Below are 23220 nucleotides of genomic sequence, written 5' to 3' on the forward strand. Positions count from 1 at the left end.
CCTATATTAAAGAATACACGTTTTCAAGTCTTTTGACACCTGCTGTCAGACACACTTGAGAAATGTGCCAATTTACATTCCTACCAACCTGTATGAGATGATCAGTTTTCCCTCAGCCTTTCCAGGCTTTTCAGACCTAGTTTTACTCCTTTCTATCTGCCCAAAAGGGAAAAACTAGATATCATTGTTGTGTAATTTACAGTTACTGCTACACAAATTTGTATATGATTATTGATCACCTGTGTATTTTATTTAAGATTTCACCATTCATGTTCTTTTCACATTTTTTATTTGGATGTCATTCCTCTTTTCCTAGTTGATCCATAAGGATTTTTTAAAATATCTAGAGTATTCATTATCTATGATTCATATAAGTTGAAAATGTTTGTAATATGTCCTTTGTGTTTTAACTTGATAATGTAGGAAGTTTTGTTATAAGTTCCACAATTTTGTTTGTATTCACACTTGTTTCTTTTATGATTTTCGGTGTTGGTTGGTAAAAAGAATTTCCCTAACCCTAAAGAGCTGAAAACATGTACCTATATTTTCTTCTAGTATTTTTATGATTTAGATATTTACATTTAAGCTTCTAATTTATCTGGAGTGTATAATTTATGTAAGGTGAGAAGTAAGGCTCTAACTTAATTTTTTTCCAAATATTCCAAATTGACACCATTTGTGAAAAATGGAAATGTCACCTTTATTACATATTAATTTTCATGCATAGTTGGATCTGGTTTTAGATAATCTGTTCTATTCTGATGATCTGCCAGCCTAACCCTCTGCCAGTCACAATGTCAAGCATTTTAATCGAGTAGGGCAATTCTCTGCACATAACCTTCCTTTTTCCAAATTTTCTTGGCTATTCTTAAGCATTTATTCTTCCAAAAGCTCTTTGGAATCATTTGTTAATTTCCCTCCAAATCTCATTGATATCTTTTTTATGTAATTGCCTTAAATTAATAGATTAAACTGTGGGATACTGACATCATTATAATACTTTCAGAAGCATAATATATCTTTCCATTTATTCAAGTCCTCTTTCATGCTGCTCACTGAAGTTTTGTCATTTTCTCCATAGAGGTTCTGTACATTTCTTGTTAAAGTTATTTCTGATATTACATACTCAGTTACTATTGTGATCGAGATCTTTTTTCTATTATATTTTATAGCAAGTTCATGCTGGCATATAGCAAGCCATTGATATGTGTGTGTATAATATATATACATACATATTTATATATTTATGCTATTGGATCTGTCTGGTAGGGCAGGAGCCATGGAAGTAACAAACCTCAACCAGGAATAGCCCCCAAGAAAGACAGAGAATAAGATGTCCTAACTTCTATTTCTCTCCCTGCTGCCATGCCCCCTACTGACCAAACCCAGCTGGAAGCAAAGGAGATGGCAAGGGAGCCTGGGAACTATAGCCTGGAGGATGGGGCATCAGCCCCCAGCCTTATAAAACAGCACAGGGGAAGCCATGGAAGGATCTGAGACAGACCAGGAGTAGATACCTTCTTAGGACTATCAATTCTAAAAATCACATCTGCTCTCAGATAATGAGTGTTTGACTCCGCCATGTTGGAGGCAAGAATGTGCATTGGTTTGAGAACAATATTGAAAGAGGAGGAAAAAGTAGTTTTAATTGGATTACTGAAACAAGTTTATTGCCTGCTGAGGATACTACTCTGAAGGAGAAAAACTACATGTGGATGTACTGCTATTTTTTTGAAGTAAGCACATTAATGTAGATTTATTTACTATGTAAACTGTGTGTGCTATTCCAACAAGCTCCCAAGGAGTGGAGACGGAAGATGGCTCACTCTCTACAACAACCCAGTCAAATCTTATTTTTCTCCCCTCTGCCTTAGAGCACTGTGCTCGCCTTCCTCAGAGAGAAAAGTGAGGACACGTCTCAGCAGGTGCACCCCTCCTGCCTCCAGGACCAGCCAAATAGGCTAAATAGAATCCCGATAGGAGCAATACTCTAAAAATAAACAAAGACTTGCTAAACACCCACGTGAACTGGTGAACCTGCCATAAGATGTAATTTCAGCTCTGTAACATTAGACTGTCTTAAAATCATCCAGATGTTACCTTGTAAAAAATTCCAAAACTTTTCGAGAAGCTTCTTTAGGGATTTCATGTTCATTTCAGCTTTCCTTAGCATCTAGCAGATGCTAAAAGAATGAAATGAAATTGAACCTACTTTTTTTTTTCTTTTTTGGACTGGCAGTGTGATTTTTGTATTGACACTTAGTTCTTATAATAACATCCAAAACGTGTTCTGTTCTTTTTTTTTTTTTAAGATTTTATTTATTTATCAGAGAGAGAGTGCACAAGCAGGGGGAGCAGAGGGAGAGGAAGAGGGAGAAACAGGCTTCCCGCTGAGCAAGGAGCCCAATGTGGGACTTGATCCCAGGACCGTGAGATCGTGACCTGAGCTGAAGGCAGACACTTAACCAACGGAGCCACCCAGGTGTCCCACGTGTTCTGTTCTTATTGCACTGCCACTGGGACTGCATCAGGTCAGGGTCGATGATGTCGGAGTCTCCCTTGAGAAGTGTGGGGAAGCTGGTGGTGAGAGAGACACAGTGGTTTCTCTTTGGGACCTCTGTGCAGCCAGGTGGAGAGCTGCAGCAGGTGCCCTGGCTCTGACAGGGGGTGGGGAGGCAATCCCAGACCGCCTGCAAACACATGGGCACAGTCCCTTGTCCCCAGCCCCAAGGAACACATGAACCTATTTAAATACAAACAACTGGCAGGCTAACTCTTGAAGCCCTTCCACACTTTACCAACCCACCCTGGTGACAAGTCCCCGTCCCACAGCTTATTTCCTTTGCTTAGTCAATAGCATCGTGGAGGGCAGAGTCTGTGCTCTTTCCATGTTTGTGTTCCCCACACGATCGAACATAGCCTGGCACCAAGCTCAGCCAACATTCATGAAATCAACAAAGAAGCAGATGGATTGGACCTCAACATCCCCATCTATAAAATGGGAGCCTTGAACATCTGCCTTTTAAACAGTCTGTGTGATGGAGCAGTTCCTCTCGGGCTCTCTGCTCGTGGGAGGTGAGAGTGGGGGTTTTCCTTCCTTTTGTGCCGCCCACACGTGTCTGTTCCCCTCCCGATGAGTCATCTGGGAGCCAGACACCATCGCTTTTGGACAGAACATGTCAGGTACTTGCTCAGGAACAGCAGGGCCATAAATCTGTGCTGCGTCCCCTGTGGTTACCTAGGGAACACTGGGGCACAGCCAGGAAGAGGGATGCTGCAGACAGAGAGGGCTCTGGCCACTGTCCCAGCCCTCTCGGCGACAGCCCAGCGGGCACTTCCCAGTCTCTAGTCTGGAACCAATGTCCTGTCCCCTGCAGAGAGTAGAGCTGGCCCCAGCCAAGAGGCCCGGAACAGCACCGAGATCCCCCTACCCAATGGTCAAAGAAGCAGAAGGGATCAGTCAGCAAAACGACTGTGACAGGAATCAGAGCAGCTGGAATCCGGTCCCACATCTCAGTCCTTCACTGTTACCCAAGCAATCACACACAGCAGATCCCCCCTTCCATTCTCTGTGGGTGTGAAGATTAAATGAAACAATATATTAAACTGCTTGGCATAAGTCCTGACCACAGCAAACAATTAACAGAGGCAGCTGTAAATTTAATCATCATTATTGCTACTGGTAGTATTAGTGGTAGTATTTTATCCTCACTGTAGTCTCCCAAGTATTATCCCATTTTACAGAGGCAGAAAATGGGTGCAGAAAGATCAAGTGACTCATTCAAAAGTCCTACTAAGAATTGGATCCACTGATAATAGCCAACTAGCTGCTCGAATGCATGGGAATTATTCTTGCGACTCCCGTGGGAATGTGTGAGGACAGATGACATCACTGAGTTCCATTCATGTCCACACCCAGACGGGCACCCTCCCTGTGGTCACATGATGGATGGAGCACCCCCACACCTTACTTCAAAACCGTATCCCCTCATCTCCAAATCCCTTGCCAGAAGGGTCCTTGAGCACTCTCTGGCTCTGATGGGGTCAGGATCTCCACCCCTACAGCCACAGGGGATGAGCAGCCTGGATCTGGGAGGTGGGGAACTTGGGGGACAACTGTAGGTATAAGGGGAAGTTGAACAGAGGCCAGGGGCCCAAACAAGATACACTAATATATGTGTGCGGGCGTGCATGGGGGGGGAGCGTGTGCATGTGTGCATACTTGCACGTATGTGTGAGTATGAATGTAAAGTCTAGAAAACATTTGCCAAAACATTTACATTGATGTTCTCTCTGGATAATGGAATAAAGGGTTATTTCCTTTTTGTTCTCTGTACCTTTCCATAGCTTTACCAGAGGAACAATTTACTTTGATAATTTTTTTAAAAGCTATTTCCTTCTGTTTAGTGATTAATGCAAATAATATATAGGTATATTAAGTATGTTTCTTTTTAAGAGTCTTGGGCTAGACCTGAGAGGACTCAGGCCTGGTTCTGGCTCTGAGTGAGACCATGGTCACATCATTTGTTTGGCCTTGGTTTCCCCATCTGTGAAATGAGGGAAGGGCCACACGACCTCTCCAAGCCCTCAGCTTTGATTCTGAATGCCTCGCTTCTTCTGAATAAGCCCAGCGAGGGAATCAGCTGGGTTCAAGGGGACCAGCTTGAACACAAAGAGAATAATTGTTTCTAAATAGATACCCATTCTGAAAGCAAATGGGTACATTTAGGGAGTTGAAAAAATGTCTTCACAAGTTGAATACACTCCCTAGAGCCCCAAAGAGTGCACCCCTCTTCAGCAGAAACCAGCTAACCTACTCAGCCATGGAAAAGGCTTCCTTCCCCTAGAAGGAAGAATTGACATTACTGAGTGGACCTACTATGTGTCAGACTCAATACAAAGTACAATGCACACACAGTCTAATTTGAACTCGTAACACTCACTGTTGGTGGGAGTGCAAGTTGGTGCAGCCACTTTGGAGAGCAGTGTGGCAGTTCCTCAGAAAGTTAAAAATAGAGCTACCCTATGACCCAGCAATTGAGCTATTGGGTATTTACTCCAAAATACAGACGTAGGGAAGAAAAGGGCCATATGCATCCCAATGTTCATAGCAGCATTGTCCACAATAGCCAAACTGTGGAAGGAGCCAAGATACCCATCAGCAGACGAATGGATAAAGAAGATGTGGTCCATATATACAATGGAATATTACTCAGCCATCGGAAAGGATAAATACCCAACATTTGCATCAACATGGACGGGACTGGAGGGGATTATGCTAAGTGAAATAAGTCAAGCAAAGAAAGACAATTATCATATGGTCTCACTTATTTGTGAAACAAAAACAATAGCAGGGAGATCTTTAGGAGAAGGAAGGGAAAAATGAAGGGGGGGGCGGGGTGGGGGGAACAGAGGGCGAGATGAACCACAAAAGACTATGAACTCCGGGAAACAAACTGAGGGTTTTAGAAATAAAAAATAAAATAAAATAAAAATAACTCATAACACTTGTGGTTACCATCGTTTGCATGACAAATAACTACATACTGAAGATTCTTAAAGTGTTATTTATTGCCACACTGTTCTTAAAGGCTAGTTTATGACCCACCTCCCTATAAAGATCCTTGAGCGGAAGAAATGCTCTTTATTCATCCTGGACCTCACTTCAGACCTACTGGATCAAAATCTCTGTGGCTGGGACCCAGGAATCTGCCTTGTCTAAGCAAAACTTTGCCTGCTCAGTGGCTCCATACTTCTTCCTTCCTAAATCCCTAGGCTTCCCACAGAGCAGCACCAGGAAGGGGTAAAGTGGGCAGTCCCCTAGACCTAGCAAAAGAACATTCTAAAGTTTTCAGGTGACAATAAACGACTGAACTTTTATACCTGGAGCTGGTCCGGCTGTTTTAAGGATAAGTTCTCCAGCTTAACTTGAGAGAAAACAGCTCTAGACGGAATACCGTTTTTTTTTTTCTTTTCACTGCTTCATTCAATTGCTGGAATTTGATTGAGAATACGTATTCACTGGAGTTTCTTCCCTGCCCTTTTCCCCACCTTCTCTTCTTCCCCTTCTCATGGATCTGGTCCTTTCCGCAGCATCGGGAGCAGGGGCAGATTCAGATGGGTCCCCCTTCCTGCCCAGCCTTTCTAGGGCACAAATGGTCAGCCCCCGATGTGAGATGTGATGGTTTATAGTCTGTGAGCCTCCTCAGCCCGATACACGAGCAAAATTCCTGTTGAAACTAATTGTACCAGTGGCCAAGAATTACAGGCCAAGAGCCTGTCTCCCTGCCTACTGGACCAAGCTGGTTCCCTTTCCTTCTGCACAGCAAGCTCATGGTGCCAATGGCCTTCCACACCCCATGCCCTGAGCTTACCAGTACCCACTCCGTCTCCGGCTCCAACATTGCTAAGGGTTCTCTAAGGGTTCTCTGCATGAAGAAATACTTCCAGCAAGCCGTGGGCTCATCACTTTCAGAAGTTGCATGTCAAAGACCAGATAGATATCTCCTCCTACCTGATAGGATTCTTGTGTTAAAATGAGATGGGGCATGTAAAGCCCATAACACAAGCCTAGCACACAGCAATTTCTCAACAAGTGATAGCGACTGTGGTTTATATGATTGTTATTTTTCCAGCCACTGTTTTTTCAGGGCTATTTGTATCAGAAAAAAACCAAAAAGGAATCAGTTACATCAACTGGCAAGTGAAGAGTTGAAAGTATCACTGAGAGATCAGGTAGGAAAATCTGTGCCGAAATACTCCAGATACTGAGGAATCTGGTGTGTGTTTTTAAGACAATACAAAATATTGACAATAACTAATATTTACTGGGAGCTTTCTAGGTGCCAAAGCCTCACTGAATCCTTATAACGACTTATTGGGATAAATACTAAATAAAATCCCCATTGTACAGATAAACAGTTGGGAGCTTAAATAAATGAAATAACTTTGCCCAAGGCCACAAAGCTAGGAAGTGGCAGGAACTGGAATTTGATCTGATGTTTAATAAGCTACTTCCTGAGGTCCAGCTGGCATCTCTCATGCTTTTTGGAGGCTATATATATGATTGTGCTCTCTCTCTCTCTCTCTCTCTCTCTTTCACACACAGTTGGTTGTCATCATGGGATCAGTAACATAACCTCTGCAGTCCTTAAAGACAATTATTGGATCAGGTCTCCCACCCTTCCACTTGGGAGAATTGAGACTCAAGCCTGAGCTCACTTGAGGCTCCAAGGACGAGATAGCATTAGAGATGTAGTGCTTGGATCCAATTCCAGAGAGGGACTCATGTTCGTATTCTGTGTAACACACAGCCCAAAATGACTTCTGCCTCTCTACATCTCTGTCCCCAGCCCACTGAGGTTTGCCCAGAAATTCGTGTAGCTTTGTTGAGTGGTGAGGTCAGCTTGCAGCCAAAGTTGGGTCATCTGGGGGATGAAAAGCATCAACTTTGAGTCAAACTGCTTCTGTTCTAATCCCATCTCTGGGCAAACCTAAGCAAGTTTATTGACGTCTCTTATCCTCAGTTTTCTCATCGGTAAATTGGAGCCAACAATGTCTGCCCCAAAAGTTCTGTTTGGAGAATTAAATAAGGTGATGCCTGTGACTTAGCTTGGCACATCTTGGTGCAGAATTGTACTCATAGTTAATTAAAATAGGGCCATGGGAAGAAGCCAATGCTTACCTTTAAACGGAGAGCACTCCAAAGGGCTGGGAGATATTTGGAAACCCCTCTAGAAACTTGCAATTCATACCATGTGGTTAATAGCCATTATAACAGGTGCTCCTGTCTAGAAGTCTCCACAAAATCTTCCCTGTATCCCCTACCCACATGCACTTACCAGAGAAGTCCCACAAAAGTCAAGGAAAAAAACAAAAACAAAAACAAACAAGACTCCTCCTCCTTCTCCCTTCATCTTTTCAGGACTCCTGAGGGAACCTTCCAAATTTGTCGGGTTGGCGTCCAATAAATAGCTGAGAAACCCTGGGCATTTCCTGTCCCGGCATCCTTCAGGGCATGGCAGAGATAGGCAAAGAAAACTGCCTCTTTCTCACACTCCTCCCTCCTTTGCCATGCCCACCGGACCCACAGGGATGCCACATTCTTTCCCAAGCATGCCCACCCTCACCCCAGGGCCCTACGCTGTCATCTCTGTCAGAGAATGGAAATGAAAAGGCAGAAATCGTCCTCTGACATCACTTCCTCGCCTTGCTCCCCAGGGGCCCAGTCTGTCCTCTCCAAAGCTGGGCTCTGATACCAGATACAATTTTTAGATGCCCCCAAGGAAAAAGGTTCCCACCACTTCCTTTAGACCTTTCTGAACTTGGTGGCCATCGCAAGTGAAAAGCCCCCAAAAAAGGTTGGATGGTTTGGTTCAGAGAGCACAGAAAAGGAAGAGGAAGGATGGAGAAATTTGAGACCTATGTCATGTATTTATTTGTTTCCTTATTTAAGTCACATTCATGTTCAATGTCAGACACATTTCTCTATGCATCCTCAGATACACATTCCCGTTATTCATCCCAGACCACGAGCTCCGGGAAGACAGGATAAGGCCAGCATCCACTCACTTTACTCCGTTCAAGTGTTGCCCCATGATGAAAGGGAAAACACTGGATTCCATCTGCTGTCCAAGAGTGAAAGAGGTTACACCGAGACAGGGTTAGTGGGAGAGAGGCTCAGCAAACAAAAATAAGAAGTAACAGGCTGGAGATCAATTGGTTGAGGGGCCCTGCCAGGAACTTGGCACTGAGGAAACTCCTGTAAGGAATTCGGAAAAAGCATGGAGTATAGCAATGTGTCCACAGCGTTCAGTAGATCCTCAGCAAGGTCCAGGACCCAAAAAGTTAAAGAACCAGTGGTAAGGGGCAGCCCTTTTCTTTATGAAATGGGGGGGGGGTAAGATTAATACATGTAGAATCACAGAGGACGTCAATAATAATAACACATGGTTTTGATTGTGTTTTTTATGAGCCAGGTCCCATCCTAAAGGTTACAAACTGTAGGTCCTTTAATTCTCACAACCACCTAGTATGGGCCTTATCTCAAGAAATAGGATGCATGGGGCGCCTGGGTGGCACAGCGGTTAAGCGTCTGCCTTCAGCTCAGGGCGTGATCCCGGCGTTTTGGGATCGAGCCCCACATCAGGCTCCTCCGCTATGAGCCTGCTTCTTCCTCTCCCACTCCCCCTGCTTGTGTTCTCTCTTTCGCTGCCTGTCTCTATCCCTGTCAAATAAATTAATAAAATCTTTAAAAAAAAAAAAAGAAAGAAAGAAAGAAATAGGATGCATGATCCACAGGTCTCAGCTGAAAAAAATGGAGGCTGAAAGAGGTTATGGAGCTCGCCCAAGGTTGCACATCTCATCGGCTATCTCTGGGATTCAAACTCAGAGCTTGCCCAGGCTGCACAAACAGAGGCAAAAAACAAAACAAAAAACAGTGGCAAAAAATAGTCATGGGGATGGGGTCAAATCTCTGGGCCTCTAACCCTGGCTCTGTCTTAAGCAAACTCCTTCTCCATTCTGGGCCTTTGTGTTCCCACATGTAAAATAAGAGGGTTGAACTACATCAAGGGTCAACAGACATTTTCTATAAAGTGTCGGAGAGTAAATATTTTAGGTTTTGCAGGGCAGACCGTCCTATTGCCACTCCTCTGTCATTGTAGTGTGACAGTACCCACAGACCAAACATAAGCGAATGAGCGTGGCTGTGTTCCAATAAAACTTTATTTACAAAAATAGGCACGGGCCGGGTTTGTGTCACCGGCTATAGTTTGCTGACCCCTGAACTAGATGATCTCTAGGGTCCTTCTGACTCTGACATCTCAGAAGCGGGTGATCCTGACTATAACAGAAGAGCCCAGAGGGGCCAGTGACTTGAAAGGCAGCTGTAAGGAGCCAACGGCCATAAATTTTGTTTTGTGATGTTGGGCGTGAACCTTTGATGGTGTCAACGAATGTGGCTGGAAAGTGGCAATACACAGGCACCTTGGGAGAGCTTCAGCCCCAGTAAAACCTGCAACAGCTCCCTGCCCTAGGTCTTTGTTATGGACAATGACATCGGTCTTGGGGAGAGCACGGGGCAAACACAGCCACCCACCTCCAAACCAGTTCACGACTTAAAGGCTCTTTCTAGAGAAATCTTGGGACCACCATGGATTCCTGGGCAAAATGATGGGCAAACCCCACAGCCACAAAGGGACAGGCAGAATCATTTGAGAAAACAGCACACACTCCCCATGGCCCTCGGGTCTGCAACACTGCGAGTTGGTGTTGGCAACCTGTTTACCTTGTCCCACCAGAGCTGCTGCTTGGGGCATAGGAAGAAGAGACCAGTTCCTGGGTTCCAGAGTCAGCAGGTTTTCTCACAGTCCATGCTCTGACACCCTGTGCCCTCCCACCCCAGCCCCCAATTCAGGGTTCCCAGGCTCTCCCTGAGCACGCGCTATGAATTCAGCCCCTGGATGACTTGGCAGTTCGTCTTTACCAGTCTGCTGCAAAAAGGAGTGCTACGGAGCTCTCTCTACCTTACCGGGAAATGCTGTGTTACTAGAAGTTCCGGGCCGGGGAACCCGCACCAAAGATTGACAAATTGTAAGTACCAGAGAGGACAAGTGTGCCCAGAGGGAGCTGAACTCTCTCAGTCCTGGGATCCTCTGACCTGCTGCCTTTGGAGGCAGGGGAAATGCCTCTGCTGTAGCCAGCGTCCCCTGCCCGGGAGAAAGGGTGCTTCTCATCTCTCCCATCTGGGCTGCCTCAAGGGCAAAAATTCTCCTTCAAGTCCCCAAGACCTCAGTCTACCTCATGAAGCAGGTGCCTCGCACGTCCAATTCTTTTTTATTTTTAACCCCATTCCCTACGTGCGTTGTATTTCAGCTCCGCCACCCTGCCGCCTTGGGCAACCACTCTGAGACTCAGTATCCTCATCTGTAAAATGTCAATCATAGTGGCATCCACCTCACAATATTAATACCAGGATTAAATCAGATAATGTATATAAGGCCTTTTGGGCACGATGCCTAGCACCTAGTAAGCCCTTGATAACTCTTGGCTAATACTATTACTATTACTCTGCACTAGGCACTTGACACACATTATCACATTTAATCATCACTTCAGCCCGATCTGAGTTAAGGACTATCATGAACTTCATTTCACAGATGAGGAAACTGGGGCTGAGAGTGGTTAAGTGACTTGCCCAAGGACACACAGCCAATAAATTAGTTCAGCTGGCACATAACCCGGGTCTGTTTGATGCTTGAGTTCACTTTATTATCTTGCCCAAGGTCACATTAATAGCTATTAAGTGAAGGAAGCAGGGGTGTCTGGGGGGCTCAGTCGGGTAAGCATCTGCCTTTGGCTCAGGTCATGATCCTGGGGTCCTGGGATCGAGCCCCTGCATCACTGGGAGCAGGAAGCCTGCTTCTCCCTCTCCCCATGTTGCTCCCCCTTGCTTGTGCTCTCTCGCACTCTCTCTGTCAAATAAATAAATAAAATCTTTTTTTAAAAAATGAGGGAAGCAGAATTAGAATCCAAGTCGGCTCTCAAACCCCCAGCAGACCGAGTGCTGGCCTGGAAGGCAAGGAAGCCTGGCCTAAGGAGTCCCTCTGCAGAACTCTCTCTCCGGGACAGCTTTGCCTTGCCGTCCCCTCCCTGACCTCTGCTTTGCTCAGGACCCTGATCACATTCTGTTTTCTGCTGTAATTTCCTTCAGGACTAACACTGAACCTTCTGCCACCTTTTTTTTTTTTTTTTTTTAATCTCAGTCTGGTACAGAGAGAAGGATGCGAGCTTTGGAGCCAGACAACAATGTTTCGAATACCAATGCTGCTTACTCAGTGAATGAACCTCTCTGGACTTCAGTTTCCTCATTTGTAAAATGAGGAACCTTGCACCGTTGTGAAGATTTGAGTAAGTGCATGGAGTACACAGCACAGGGCGTGGCCCATAGCAGGGACGCTCTGAAGGGCGCTTTACCATCGTCACCCTCTCCCACAGTACCTCGCTCAGCACTAGCTCAGCGCTTGCCTAATTTAACTCATCTTTGACTCACCCACAGCACCTAGCATGGTGCCTTACACGGGGCAGATGTTCCTGTACGTGGCTGGTTGAGAGAGCTAGAGAGGGAATACCGTGCAAAACTGCCTGGTCACAGGTGAGAGCCCTCCTCCCATCAAGTCTCTAAACTGATCTCGGAACCTCTCAGAGCCTTGGTCTCCCCACAGGTCAAACTCAGTGACAGCTTCTCCTAGATGGCTCATGGAAATGGGAGTTTGCAACATCAGAGGTTTCTAATGTAATCAGATGGATAATGAAAAGGTTCTTCTTCCCCAAGCCTGGAGTGAGTCAGAGCTCTATGCTTGGCTTTGCCCCAGGGAGTGCCGAGAAAATGAAATATCTTCTGTATCCTCATGACACCTAAACAAATGGTCAATTCCATGGGTCAAATATCAGCCAGAGGGGTTAAGAGGCATCTCCAGCGAAGGGAGGGGAGGAGCAGGAAGGAAAGGACCATTAGCAAAGGTTGCTTAGTGGGTCCTGGTACCTGACTGCTATTAAGGCTAATACCTGTTTGCCTTATGGTGGGATGTTTGTTTTGCCTTTATGAAAGACACCAGTAAATGACAATGTGTCTGAAATCTACATGGGTTTTGAACCTTTTGATCCAGCTCAATAATCTCTTCCACATTCTGATACCTGAACCAAGCTATGAGTGGCTATCATGGTGGCTTCCTTCTGGGGCAGAGGAAGAAGCACCGCTCTGTGGTCTGGAGAAACGGAGTTTGATAACCAAATCCACACATGACTATCTATGGGAGTTTACCACTTCCCTCTGCCTCCTAGACCACCTCCAAAATGGGAAGATGGGCAAGTGAAGGTTCTGAAAGCTCTGGAAGAGCTAAATCACTATAAACCAGTGAATCTCTTATTTTTGAATTTTCAGATACAACTTAAGCAAATTTAATTGAAATAGGAAAAAAATCTGTTTTCAGGGCTGTCTCTACCACATGTTTCTTAATCTCAGGGAACCCCTTGAAATTATATATATTTTGGGAATCTCTGCATTTTGGTGGAAGAAGATTAAAGCCTTAGATTAAAACCTTAGATAGGTGTGTGATAACCACCTGCCCCCCAAATACATACATAAATGTATTTATATTTTGTATTGTATGTTTATATAATAAAAAAGAGGTCAAGAACCTACCTCTAGGTTGAGGAGTTTAAATGTCAATCATCCTGAATGACTTCCTGGTTCCCCACCCCTGCATATCAGGTTATAGTGATTATCAAGGGCAGACAGTGGGAAGCCTTAGACACAGGCTTCTGGACGAGAGAAAAAAAGGCGTCAAGCTTTACCTGTCAATCTACAGCTGTCACTAGGTTGCTCTGCCACATATCTACTAGCCACATGACCTCAGGAATGTACTAACTCTCTTGGAACTATGGCTTTCTCATCTGTCAATGGACAATGGCTATGCCCCTCTCAAAGCATTGTTGTGAAGAATAAAAGAAAATCAGTAAAAGCTTGCCTCTCAGTAGGAGCTCAGTAAATGTGAGTTCCCTCCTAGCACTAGTCACTCAGGTCCCAAAATTTACTACTTGGAAGACAGCTCCCTCTTCAACAATCAATCCACTCACTTCCTCAAATGTAAATTGGTAGAGTCACTTTGGAAAACAGTGTGGAGCCTCCCCCAAAAATTAAAAATAGAATTACCATATGATCCAACAATTCCACTTTTGGTTATACAGCCAGAGCCAATGAAAATACGATCTCAAAAAGATACCCGCACATCCATGTTCACTGCAGCATTATTCACAAGAGCCAAGATATGGAAACACGTAAGTGTCCATCAGCTGGTGGACGGATAAAAAAGATATAGTATACATATACAATGGAATATTATTCAGTCAAGAGAAAGAAGGAAATCCGGCCACTTGCTACAACATGGATGAAACTTGAGGGCATTATGCTAAGTGAAGTAAGATAGACAGAGAGAAAGAAATACTATATATTATCGCTTATATGTGGAATCTAAAAGCCAAACTCATAGAAACAGAGTTCAGTGGTGGTTGCCAGGGACTGGGAGCAGTGGAATGGGAAGATGTTTGATCAAAGGGTACAAACTTCCAGTTATAAGATGAGTAAGTTCTGGGGGTCTAATGTACAGCATGGTAATTATAGTTAATAATACTGTGTTATATACTTGAAAGTTGCTAAGAGGATAGATCTTAAATGTTCTCACCACAGAAAAGAAATGATATTTATGTGCCATGACGAAGATGTTTGCTAACACTACGATGGTAATCATTTTGCAATATATATCAGATCAGCACTTCGTATACCTTCAACTCACACACTATTATATGTCAGTTAAATCTCAATAAATCTGGGGGAAAAAATCTACCCCCTCCAGTGCTTCCAGGGGAAAAGTGTGACACAGCTGCTCCATGCTCAACTCTGGATAGACCTGCAGTTGGAGTAAGTTCCTAGCTTCTCTCCATGATGGCTGTGTGGACTTGGGTAAAGAGTTAAATTTCACTGTACCTTGTCCCATTCACAAAATGGAAATAATGATGAGAATAGTCCTTCTTTCTTAGGATTATGAGAAAATGCAAAATGTACTTAGTGCGCCGTTTGGGACATAACAAGTGTTGAATAAATGTCAACTAACATAAGGCTCTCTCTCTGCAGCCCTTATCTTCTCTCCTAAGTACCATATGCCCACCTTTGGGAGTGCGTCCCTGTAACTCAATGTCTGACATGAGTATCAGACAGAAAAGGAAAAAAAACAATAAATAATCCAGACTTCACTAGTCCCTTCCCCAGATGCCTGGAGGTCTCTTCCACGGCCACCACCACTGCCGCCCTCAACCCCAGAGAGTCCAGTAGCTTCTTCCTCATTTCTTTCAGGTCTTGACTCAAACATCACTTCGGTGACCTCGCGAGAACCCATTTAAAATTTCAAATACCCCTCCCCACAACACACACACACACACACACACCATTCCATTTCCCCCCTTGCTTTATCTTCTGTTACACCTGCCAGCATAGGACACACTTCATAATTTGCCTGCTTATTTGTTTGTTGTCTGTCTCCTCCCAGTAGAATGTAAGCCCCTGGAAGGCAGGGGTCTTTGTCTCCTTGGTTCAGTTGCTATGCCCCCAGCGCAGGCAGTGGGGACGTTAACAATTTGGTGAATGAATGAGTGAGTGAGTAAACGAATGAATGAAGAGAAGCCTCTGGACTTTGTTAGAGACCAGAGAGGTTTCATAAAGGCGGGAGGCCGGGGGGAATGTCTCAGATCTGACTCCAATCCCTCTCACCTGCCTGACCTTGAGATCCTACTTTTAGGCGCCACACAAGTTGCATATCCCCCTAAATCTGGGTGCTGACTCAGACGCCCCCCATTAGCGGCAAGCAGCCCACGCCACTTTTGAGACCGAAGGGAGACTAGAAGGGGCAAGAATCCCAGCGAGCCACCTCAGGGTGGGGGACCGGGGTCCCCACGCTCAGGTCGCTCCTCCCCCACCCCAGCCCGAGGCTCGAGTTGGTGGGGGGGGGTGGGGGGAGGACGGAGTTGGGGGGGGGGCGCGTCCGGCCCCGGGGCTGCCCAGGGTGGCGACGTCGGGGCTGCGGGAGCCTTCGCTGGACCCGCATTGCCCCCTAGTGCCGCGCGGAGTCAGGGCGCCGGGCTCCCCGCCTGATGTCACCGCCGTGCAGTCAGCCCAGAGGCGGCTGGTTGCAAGCAGACCCTCTTCGGCGCTGGCTGGGCTGGGCGCCGCTGCGCGCACCCCAGCCGCGGACCGGCCCGAGCCCGGCGCCCCCCGCCCGCCGCCCCTCCCCCGCCGCTCCCCGCCCGCCCGGCCCGGCGCGCCTGACGTGGACCATTAAACTTGGAGCCGCCGCCTCGGCCCCTCGCTCCGCCGCCTCCCTCTGACAGCCGGCGAGCGGGCGGCTCGGTGCAGGCAGGCAGGAGACGCGCGGCCGGGCCGGGCTGCCCGGGGGAGATGAGTCCGCGCCGGGAGGGCGCCTCCGGGAAGAAGACCGCGGGCGAGGCAAAGTTGCAGGGCAGCTGAGGCGCTCGGCCGCAGCCCTTCCAGCCCGCTCAGCCCAGGCTATGGAGGGCCGACTCTAAAATGAATCCCGACCTGGACGCCGGCCACAACACATCAGCACCTGCCCACTGGGGAGAGTTGAAAAATGCCAACTTCACCGGCCCCAACCAGACCTCGAGCAACTCCACACTGCCCCAGCTGGACATCACCAGGGCCATCTCCGTGGGCCTGGTGCTGGGCGCCTTCATCCTCTTTGCCATCGTGGGCAACATCGTCGTCATCTTGTCGGTGGCCTGCAACCGTCACCTGCGGACGCCCACCAACTACTTCATCGTCAACCTGGCCATTGCCGACCTGCTGCTGAGCTTCACCGTGCTGCCCTTCTCGGCCGCCCTGGAGGTGCTCGGCTACTGGGTGCTGGGACGCATCTTCTGTGACATCTGGGCCGCCGTGGACGTCCTGTGCTGCACGGCCTCCATTCTGAGCCTGTGCGCCATCTCCATCGATCGCTACATTGGGGTGCGCTACTCTCTGCAGTACCCCACGCTGGTCACCCGGAGGAAGGCCATCTTGGCGCTCCTCAGTGTCTGGGTCTTGTCCACGGTCATCTCCATCGGGCCTCTCCTCGGGTGGAAGGAGCCGGCGCCCAACGATGACAAGGAATGTGGGGTCACTGAAGAACCCTTCTATGCCCTCTTCTCTTCGCTGGGCTCCTTCTACATCCCTCTGGCGGTCATTCTGGTCATGTACTGTCGTGTCTACATCGTTGCCAAGAGGACCACCAAGAACCTGGAGGCCGGAGTCATGAAAGAGATGTCCAACTCCAAGGAGCTGACTCTGAGGATCCACTCCAAGAACTTTCATGAGGACACCCTCAGCAGTACCAAGGCCAAGGGCCACAACCCCAGGAGTTCCATAGCTGTCAAACTTTTTAAGTTCTCCAGGGAAAAGAAAGCAGCCAAGACCTTGGGCATTGTGGTCGGTATGTTCATCCTGTGCTGGCTACCGTTCTTCATCGCTCTGCCGCTTGGTAAGTTGGGGACTGGCGGAGGGGAACTGCGTGTTTTCAGATCTCGGGTTTGCTGATGACCCTACTGTAAAGTTTGCTGTGGGTTTTGTGTTTTATGCGGTCTGTGTGTGTTTGGAGACTGGAGAATGTTCTGCAAAGGCTTTGCAGACCGGCTAGCTGGCTAAGAACCCACTCAGGTGTTAGTGGAACACACGAAGTAAGGTGCTAGGCACTTGAAATAGAACCACAGGAGGAAAACCTGGTATGTGGAATGACTCATTCAGCAGCGTCAGTTTAATAATTAAAAAGGACCCTGGACGGGACCATCCCAGCAGCGCTATCTCGGTAGTAACGGTGTGCCGGCTGAGGCAGCGTCACTAATGCAGCATACAAAGTGGTTTGTAGTTACCGCAGACGCGGCATTTGGGAGCAGGCAGGCAGCTCGTACGCAGAAAGGCGGTTTTCATTCAGCATTTCCAGGGCTCTTGCAGAGACCCACGCTCCCCATGAGCTTTGCAGAGGCTGCGTTCTCCCCTCCTCCCTTCACCGCTTGCTCTCACCTGAATGCACTCCCTTCGTTAGGAGTTAATAAGAACATTTTAACAGCCGCACCGCCCCGATCAGCCTTTGAGTTATCTAAAGCTTGAGATTTGAAAGAGAACGAAGACAGAGGGTCACATGTTTTCAATTCTTACCCGAAAATGTTCCTAACTCTGGTGATTCATGGAATACCCAGATTTAAATGACAGTGGTCCCTCACCTGAAGGCTGCCAGACACCAAAGCCTGCGGGATGAAATTGAGTTCTTCCTCTCCTACAAATATGTCCATCTTCTTTTGTTTCGTGGTCTTACTAAGTTGTTCAAAAAGCTTCCTGATTTTTCCTAAGAAGACGAGGTCTGGTTAGGAGGTAAAGCTAGAGGAGGGTACCGTGACATGCTGTCCACATGGCTTGGGAAACACTGGTCCCTTCTCTAAGGCACTGATCTGCTGTGGTTTCCTCTCCCATCCCAGGGGACACTCCAGAAAATGAATGGAGGGAGGTGATCATTGCAAAGTCATGTGCCATGATATCAGAAGAGGTAGCAGCTGCTACATGCCCTGGACCATATAAGCCTGCAATCACACCCGGGGCTCTGGTGGAACCGAACACAACCAGATCCCTCAAATAACTAAAATTCTGTAGACACACTGCTTTCACCAGAAAAGGGTAAATGGAAAGAAAGCAAATTGACATCAGGAATGTCCATTTTAAAAAGATAAAGAAAAAAGGTGTTTAACCTACTGTCCATGTTGTCATTTCGGAGGCAGGCTTGCAAGTTAATGCCTTTTGGAAATATTTTTAGTGTGTTATGTGGGAAGCGTTTGAAGCTATACCACCACCCCCCACCCCCCACCCCCCCCCCCGCCAAGAGTGGTCACATCTCACTGCAGAGAAGCTTTCTTTTTTTCCCAAGGTCTTAGAGTCCTTTTGCAGGCTTGTTGGGTTAAAGTGGGTAACAGTTCACACTGCTTTGGGCTATATAAAGATCATGGTTGTATGTCAAAGTGATTTGGTCTTGGTCATGCATTAGCTGTGGACCTTGGGCAAATGACCACTGTCTATGAACCTCAGTTTCTCCATCTGCAAAATAAGGCCAATTACTGTTTGCTCCATTGGGTTTGCACAAATGCGTGGAAAGGACTTAATGCCGTGTCTGGTGCAGAGCAAAAGCTCAATGAAAGTTAGCTTCGTACTACAAACCAAATCCCAACCTCCCCTCAGCCATAACTGGGTTTCTCCTTCTCTACTCACTGGCCAATCCCACAACTGTTATTAAAAGCTCAGAACTGAGTCTTTCTCCTTTCTTCCTTCTGCCTCTGCCCCTCAGCCTGCAGAGGCTATGACCAGAGCATCCTCAGGAAGCAGGTTGCAGGGAATGGATCAAAGGTGCAAGCTTTCATTTCAGGGGGCAATGGAAACAGGTCCATATAGGTGAAGAGGCACCTACATGCTGAAATGGAAAGAGCACTGCCCTGGGGGGTCAAATACAATAGAGTTCTCATGTGAGCTTTGCCATCAATGAGCTCTGTTACCCCAGGTGCGTTGCTTTACCTCTCTGGACTTCAGAGCTCACTCCAGGGAACAAGGGGGTTGGACTAAATCAAGGGCTCTCAAACTTTAATAAAGATCAGAATCATCTGTGAAACTTGGTAAACATTCAGCTTCTTAGACATAATCCACAGATTCGGTAAATCGGATGGGTCCCAGGAATCCTCATGTTTAACCAGCCCACCAGGTATTCTGAAGAGGTGGTCCACAGACCAGGCTTCGAGAATCACTGGCCAGAGGATCTCTCGGCTCCCTTCGGGCTCCAGCCTTCTGGACACCAACGTTTTAAATGCCGCAGAGCTTAGCCCTTCCCTAGGCACGTGGGGGTGCAGGATGATGTGGCTCCTCTGTGGGTCCCGCTCTTCAGACTCACCCTCGGTTTCTCCTCCCTCACCCTAGCTCCGCTTTTCCTCCCTTTCTGTTCATGACTTTCTGAGACCGTAACCCCCTAACATCTCAGGTCCTTGGTTTCCATGGCCTGCTCTCAGAGCTTGTTTCTCCTCTGCTTGCCATGAAACCTTTCTCAACACCCCTGCCACTGTCTCCTGGAGATCTCCTGAGGTGCTGTCCCTAAGCTACTCTGCCTGCATCCTCTCCCTTGGCTGCCCAAGCCTTGGCAGGTAAGAAATATGGACTCCAGGCCTTGGGTTTGGGATGGACTTTGAAAGGTACTCAAGAGTTTCAGACAGAGAAGGTGCTCAGTTAGCATGTTCTTGATAACTTAGGAAGACCATCCCAGCAAAATGGGGATGTGGGTTTCTACTTCCCCTGAGTTCGAATAACACCCAAACAGCAGGAGTATGATGTAGAACAGTAAGTCTTTTGGAATCTGAACAAGGTTCCAAATTCGAAATTTTCCATGAAATGCTTTTCGCTCGCAAGGAGAGAAAGCAGATCTAGGGGGAGACAGTCATTGGCAAACAGGGAAGTGCAGGTAGGAGGAACTTGCAATTAGCCACAGACTTGCAGTGCCTAGATGGCATGAGATTTCTGTAGCTGTGTTTGTCTTCTCTGTGGGAGAGGAGGGTTGGGATCCCTCCTGGGAAGGAGGGAAAATAGCCAGGCCCTCTGCAGGGTCCTGGTCAGAGGCCCCATTTGTTTTCCTTCCTCCCTTATTTTTATTTTTGGGGAGCAGGGTTGGGCTGCCTGTGGGGCAGGGCCCCTCATCTCCTGTGGAGCTCTCCCCACCTGTAACACCCTCCCTACCTCCTCCCCACCCTTCCCCTGTGGCCTCAGACCAAGTTGGGCCAGGGACCAGCTCTCACTTACTCAGGAGCAGGGATGGACTCCACCAAACAAGGACCTCTTTATTCAGCCCCTGGAATTGGGCCATGGAGGGACAGGAAATAATTGGAATATAATACAGCAGCATTTCTACTCAACGGGCCATATGCAGGATGTCCAAGGAATCCTCAGCTGCCAGGCATTAGAGTGAAGGCTAGCTCCCACCCACCTGGGGAAGACCTGGTCAGGGTCTCGAGGAGTGGCTGGGCTGCTGAGGGATGTGCATTGTATTGCAGGGATAGATTGGGGGGTGGGGGGTAGCAGGAAGTGATGGGCAGCCAACTGGTAGCTGGGTTTAGTGCGTTGTTTAGAAAACACTGGAACCTTGCCTCGCTCCAGATCTTTCTTCCGTCTTTTAAAATGCTGAAAGGCACCAGGAAGCCATTATTGAACTAACTGCTTTCCCCTCCAAATAAATGAAGGTCAATTTCAAAGAAACAGTTGTGTTCTCATAGTACTGGGACAAAACAGGAATCCCTTTCTCCGTTGATTTGTTTCTCTAGTCCTCTCATTGGGGCTGATGAATTCCTGCACAGGGGAGGGCGAGGGTCTCAGAAATGACTCAGGACAGAGCCACCCCCACAAATATACACACTAACCCTTCAGCTCTGAGGTTTTGAAACATGGGGATTTGAGGTGCTCACAAAGAAAACAATTGGTTTGAGTGAAGGAGAAATTTTTATACACAGGAAGTCCTTCCTGGAAAAGGAAAGTCCTTCTGAAGGAAAGAAAAGAACCTTTTATGAAATCATTAATAAAGACTTCCTGACACACCTACTACGTGCTACATGGCCTCTGCCTGCAGGATATTTACAGCCTCGTGAGATCGTATTTTTATGAAGCAGGTACTATGTGCCAGACATTCTTCTAGGCTCTTCAGACATTATCTCATTAATCCTCACAGCTACCCTGACAGGGGAGAGTAATTGCTCCCCCTCTAAAGATGGATACTCAGGAGCTCAGAGAGGTTAGTCTTCTTGCCCCAGGTCACACAGCAAGTCAATGATAGAGCCAAGGGCTGAATCCCAGTCTGTCAGGACAGGCACATACCTGTTCCACTGACTGCGGCTAGATGTCTGGCCTTCTTGCTCCCCGGTCCCAGTCTGCTCTCATAGCAAATGGGTATTGTGCTTCTGTTACAAAGCCCTGTCTTTCTTCCACTTCCCGCTTCCCCCTGCAAAAAGACTCACCCAGAAAACATCAGGGAAGGTCATCCACATTCTGGCTCAGGGCTAGATTTGCTCCACGCCTCCGGCACTGTGTAGGATGTGGGTCTCCCGACGCTGGGCCTTCTATCGCCCCAGCCAGAGGAAAAAGTGGAACCTTGTCCTCCATCTGAGAATCTAGCTCTACGTCTCGAATCATGCATTCACTCATTCATTCATTGAATAAGTACGTATTTACTGGATGCCTACTCTGTCCAGGTACTGTGCTGGCGATACAGTGGTGAGCAAAACAGCTGTGTTCCATGTCTTCGTAAGATTTAGTTCTAGTGGGAAACAGATCATTTGAAAGACACATGCACACGAATAAACACAACCACAAACTGTAAATGTGACCTGAAAGTAAAGGGGTGAGATGCTATTAGAAGTAAATATAACAAGAGGCAGCATGTCACAGGGGTCCCTGAGTGACATGCCGTGGAGGAGTTAACCCAGGGAAGGTGGTCGGTAGAAGGAGACGGTCCGGGCAGAAGGAAGGGCCTGCCCGAGAGTCCTGAGGCAGGAGCTGGTGGGGAAGGAGCAAGGCTGGAGGGTAGGGGAGGCCAGGTGCAGGTCAGGGCTGCAGGTGTGGGCAGAGGCCAGGCCATGCAAGGATTTTAGGCCACGTCAAGGACTTAAGATTTTATCTTAAGCTACACTGGCCCCTACTGAGGCATCTGAAGCAGACAAGAGATACCATCTGAGTTATGTCTTGAAACGATGAATTAGGCCTCCGTGTGGAGCACGAGTCCGAGACATGGCAGTTAGGAGGCCACATGCCCAGGGAGAGCTGATGGTAATTTAGACTCGGCTGGGGCGCTGAAGGCAGAGAGAAACGGACAGATTCAAGGATTTGCGGATGGGTTGGTTATATGATTTAGGAGCGTTGGTGAGAACAAGAAATGTGTCTGGAATAACTCTGAAGTTTCTGGGCAATGCAGGTATCATTCGTTGAGATACCAGCAAAACACAGCCAAGAGGATTCCTCCCAGGACCTTCCTCAGACCGCATTCATCAGGGTTCATAGGAAAGCATGCTAGCAGTGGTCTGCCAGACACTCTGATGAGTAGACAGGATGTCCCAACCCAAATGCTGGGCACCGTGACCAACAACTGCCCAGCTATTCATCAGAACTTTCTGGCAGAGGGCTCTTCCCAAAAGCATAGATGCTTGGGCTCCACCACAGACCTGTTGTATCAGAATTTCTCATGAGGGGGTGGAGAACCCTGATTTTTAACAAGTTCCCAGGTGATTCTTATGCTGCCAGCCTAGCCCCAGCCCTCCCCATGCCTGGGAACCCCTGGAATGAACACCCCGTGGAGAGCCAAGAAAACTTGCTTATGCTTCCCCCAGTGTGGCCAGAAGCATCTCCAATCTTTCCCAGTCCCTTGGGCTGGTCCACGTGGAGGAAGGCAGAAAACCCTGGCAGGAAGGAAGGTGAATTCTTTCAACTAGAGCTTCCCCGGAGAAGAGGAAGAGAATGAGCGCTGTAGAAGCCGCTCTTCAATGTACGGGGTCCACTGCTCACCACTGAATGCCACGTATTGCACATAATCCTCACAAACCCCTCTGCAGAGC

At 47.5% G+C, this 23220-nt stretch overlaps 1 protein-coding gene and 1 long non-coding RNA gene across 2 annotated transcripts in view; both read left to right on the forward strand.

Moving 5' to 3' along the window:
• LOC125283379 (uncharacterized) overlaps nucleotides 1–14854 on the forward strand; it is a 48271-nt gene extending 33417 nt beyond the window's left edge. The window contains exons 2-3 of the long non-coding RNA XR_007191187.2: nucleotides 10406–10593; nucleotides 11766–14854. This is a non-coding gene — a long non-coding RNA (uncharacterized LOC125283379). The remainder of the gene's footprint in view (nucleotides 1–10405; nucleotides 10594–11765) is intronic.
• Nucleotides 14855–15874: 1020 nt separating this feature from the next.
• ADRA1B (adrenoceptor alpha 1B) overlaps nucleotides 15875–23220 on the forward strand; it is a 49236-nt gene continuing 41890 nt past the window's right edge. Inside the window, exon 1 of the mRNA XM_026510888.4 lies at nucleotides 15875–17087. Within this exon, the coding sequence (XP_026366673.1) occupies nucleotides 16139–17087 (949 nt within the window). The 5' untranslated portion in view covers nucleotides 15875–16138. The remainder of the gene's footprint in view (nucleotides 17088–23220) is intronic.

The sequence above is a fragment of the Ursus arctos genome, unplaced genomic scaffold, assembly GCF_023065955.2.
Source record: "Ursus arctos isolate Adak ecotype North America unplaced genomic scaffold, UrsArc2.0 scaffold_15, whole genome shotgun sequence".
In the NCBI taxonomy this organism is placed as follows: domain Eukaryota; kingdom Metazoa; phylum Chordata; class Mammalia; order Carnivora; family Ursidae; genus Ursus; species Ursus arctos.